Here is a 1,960-nt window from a genome sequence, read left to right on the forward strand (position 1 = left end):
TGTGTGTGTGTGTTCTGTGAGTGTAGGTTTCTAATGAGCAGCCTGTGAGACAGGTAGGGCTCAGGCAGACAGAATGCATGCTGCCAGACAGATGTTTGACCGGGTTTCAGCATGACTTAAGAACATTTGTGTGTTTAATTGCCTTTGCTCCCAGTGTTGCACAAAGCTGGAGGCAGCACTATCTGAATTTTCAGCACAGCCGCATAATGATCACAGTAAAATCGGTGCCCTTATGTGTGACGGAGATGCCCACCCAGGAGCAAAGCACAAGTTGTTTGAATTCTAGATGCCTTGCCTGCTCTCATTTGTGCAATGCTCAATGTTTTTAAGCTATCTTATTTGGTTTTGATATTGCTTGCATGGTGTGTTAAATTAAAACCGGTGTCAAGATACAGCTTCGATGTCAGAGCATGGCCAGCAGGCTCATTATGGCAATTCATATATGCAATTATTTGCTGTTGACTCATTGCATCTTGGGAGGATTCTATGCACTCCTATTTATATAAGATTAGATGAGGATTTAAAAATGCTGCATGGTTATATTGAGAAGTATTTGTTTTTGGTCTTTCATTTTGGAAAATCTTATCAGTTTATGATTATTATTTTGCAAGCAGCCCTTCTTGATCTCACAATTATATGCTTTGCAGTGGTGATGTAACAAGTCATTTTATTTTTTATTATTATGATTTTTTTTTTCAAGCTGGACAAGACTGAGGAGGAGGCACCTCCATCTACATCATCCAATCCTGTGTTAGAACTGGAGCTCACAGAGGAGAAGCTGCCAATGACACTTTCCCGACAGGAGGTGGGTCATCCAATCAGAGCTCACCTGATGAGGTTGTTTTTGTTCTTGGATGAATACTAAATCTTGTGGCTGTGTGCAGGTGATCAGACGTCTGAGGGAACGTGGCGAGCCCATCCGTCTGTTTGGGGAATCCGATTACGATGCTTTCCAGAGACTCCGGAAGATTGAAATTCTAGCACCAGAAGTAAACAAGGTAAAACCCACACTCCTCTCGCCATCTTCACACTCTTGTCATATAGTGTACGTTTGTTTTCCAGGAATTTTTTCAAAATTTCCCTGCAAGAAATGTGCTTTCAAGAATATAGTATACTATATGATGGACTCATACTGAATTTGACGCACTATTTAAGGCTTACCCTGTCTGTGTGTGTGTGTAGGGTTTGAGGAATGATCTGAAGGCTGCCATGGATAAGATCGATCAGCAGTATCTGAATGAGATTGTCGGTGGAGCAGAGGGTGCTGAACTGGACACACAACATGATCTCAAAGTGCATGAAGAAAATACCACCATCGAGGAGCTAGAGGTAAACCCACACACACAAAGTTAACTTACACTAATTAATTTCCTCATTTTTAATGTAAGCGTAGGTGCATCCATTTGTAAATATGCGAGGATTCCAGTTATTTTAGCTGACAGACCTTTATGCTGCTTGACATTCTAAACTGATGTTTGTTATCATTAATTTATGGTCATTAGAAACACTGGTTTGTAGTGCAAATAGTTTGACCATTCTTCTAATCTTTTACCTTTAGCAGATAATAAATAACAAGTCTTGCACATTCACAGAAAACATTTGACCTCCACATAGCAATACAATTAGAGCACACCAATTCCAGAATCTGTACTAATGTGCCTGATGGTGGCACTATAGTCCTACATCTGAAATCTAATATTCTTCATAACTAGACCAGGGTTTCCAAACGGGGTTTGTGTGTTGATGAAACACTAGTAATTAATGAAATCTCACAAATAATTTTTAAATAAAAACCATCAAAATAAAACACTTACTAAAAAGAATAATTTGTTTACCTGTTTGTAATGCGACCGTTAACCAACAACAGAGAGAGCAGTGGACGTGCAAATGTGGAGTTAAATTACTAAAAGGGGGTACTTGCAAGTAAATCTTTTAGGTCAAAGTGGTTCGGCTGCCAAAA

The 1,960-nt window shown here is 39.5% G+C and overlaps 1 protein-coding gene across 1 annotated transcript in view; it reads left to right on the forward strand.

Moving 5' to 3' along the window:
• Positions 1-26: 26 nt before the first annotated feature.
• Positions 27-1,960, forward strand: part of LOC107579579 (pre-mRNA-splicing factor 18) — a gene marked incomplete at both ends in the record, with an annotated part of 2,945 nt that continues 1,011 nt past the window's right edge. The window contains 4 exons of the mRNA XM_016265393.1: positions 27-53; positions 701-805; positions 885-998; positions 1,183-1,329. Of these exons, the coding sequence (XP_016120879.1) occupies positions 27-53; positions 701-805; positions 885-998; positions 1,183-1,329 (393 nt within the window). The remainder of the gene's footprint in view (positions 54-700; positions 806-884; positions 999-1,182; positions 1,330-1,960) is intronic.

This window comes from Sinocyclocheilus grahami, unplaced genomic scaffold, assembly GCF_001515645.1.
Source record: "Sinocyclocheilus grahami isolate Dianchi unplaced genomic scaffold, SAMN03320097.WGS_v1.1 scaffold18296.1, whole genome shotgun sequence".
Lineage (NCBI taxonomy): Eukaryota > Metazoa > Chordata > Actinopteri > Cypriniformes > Cyprinidae > Sinocyclocheilus > Sinocyclocheilus grahami.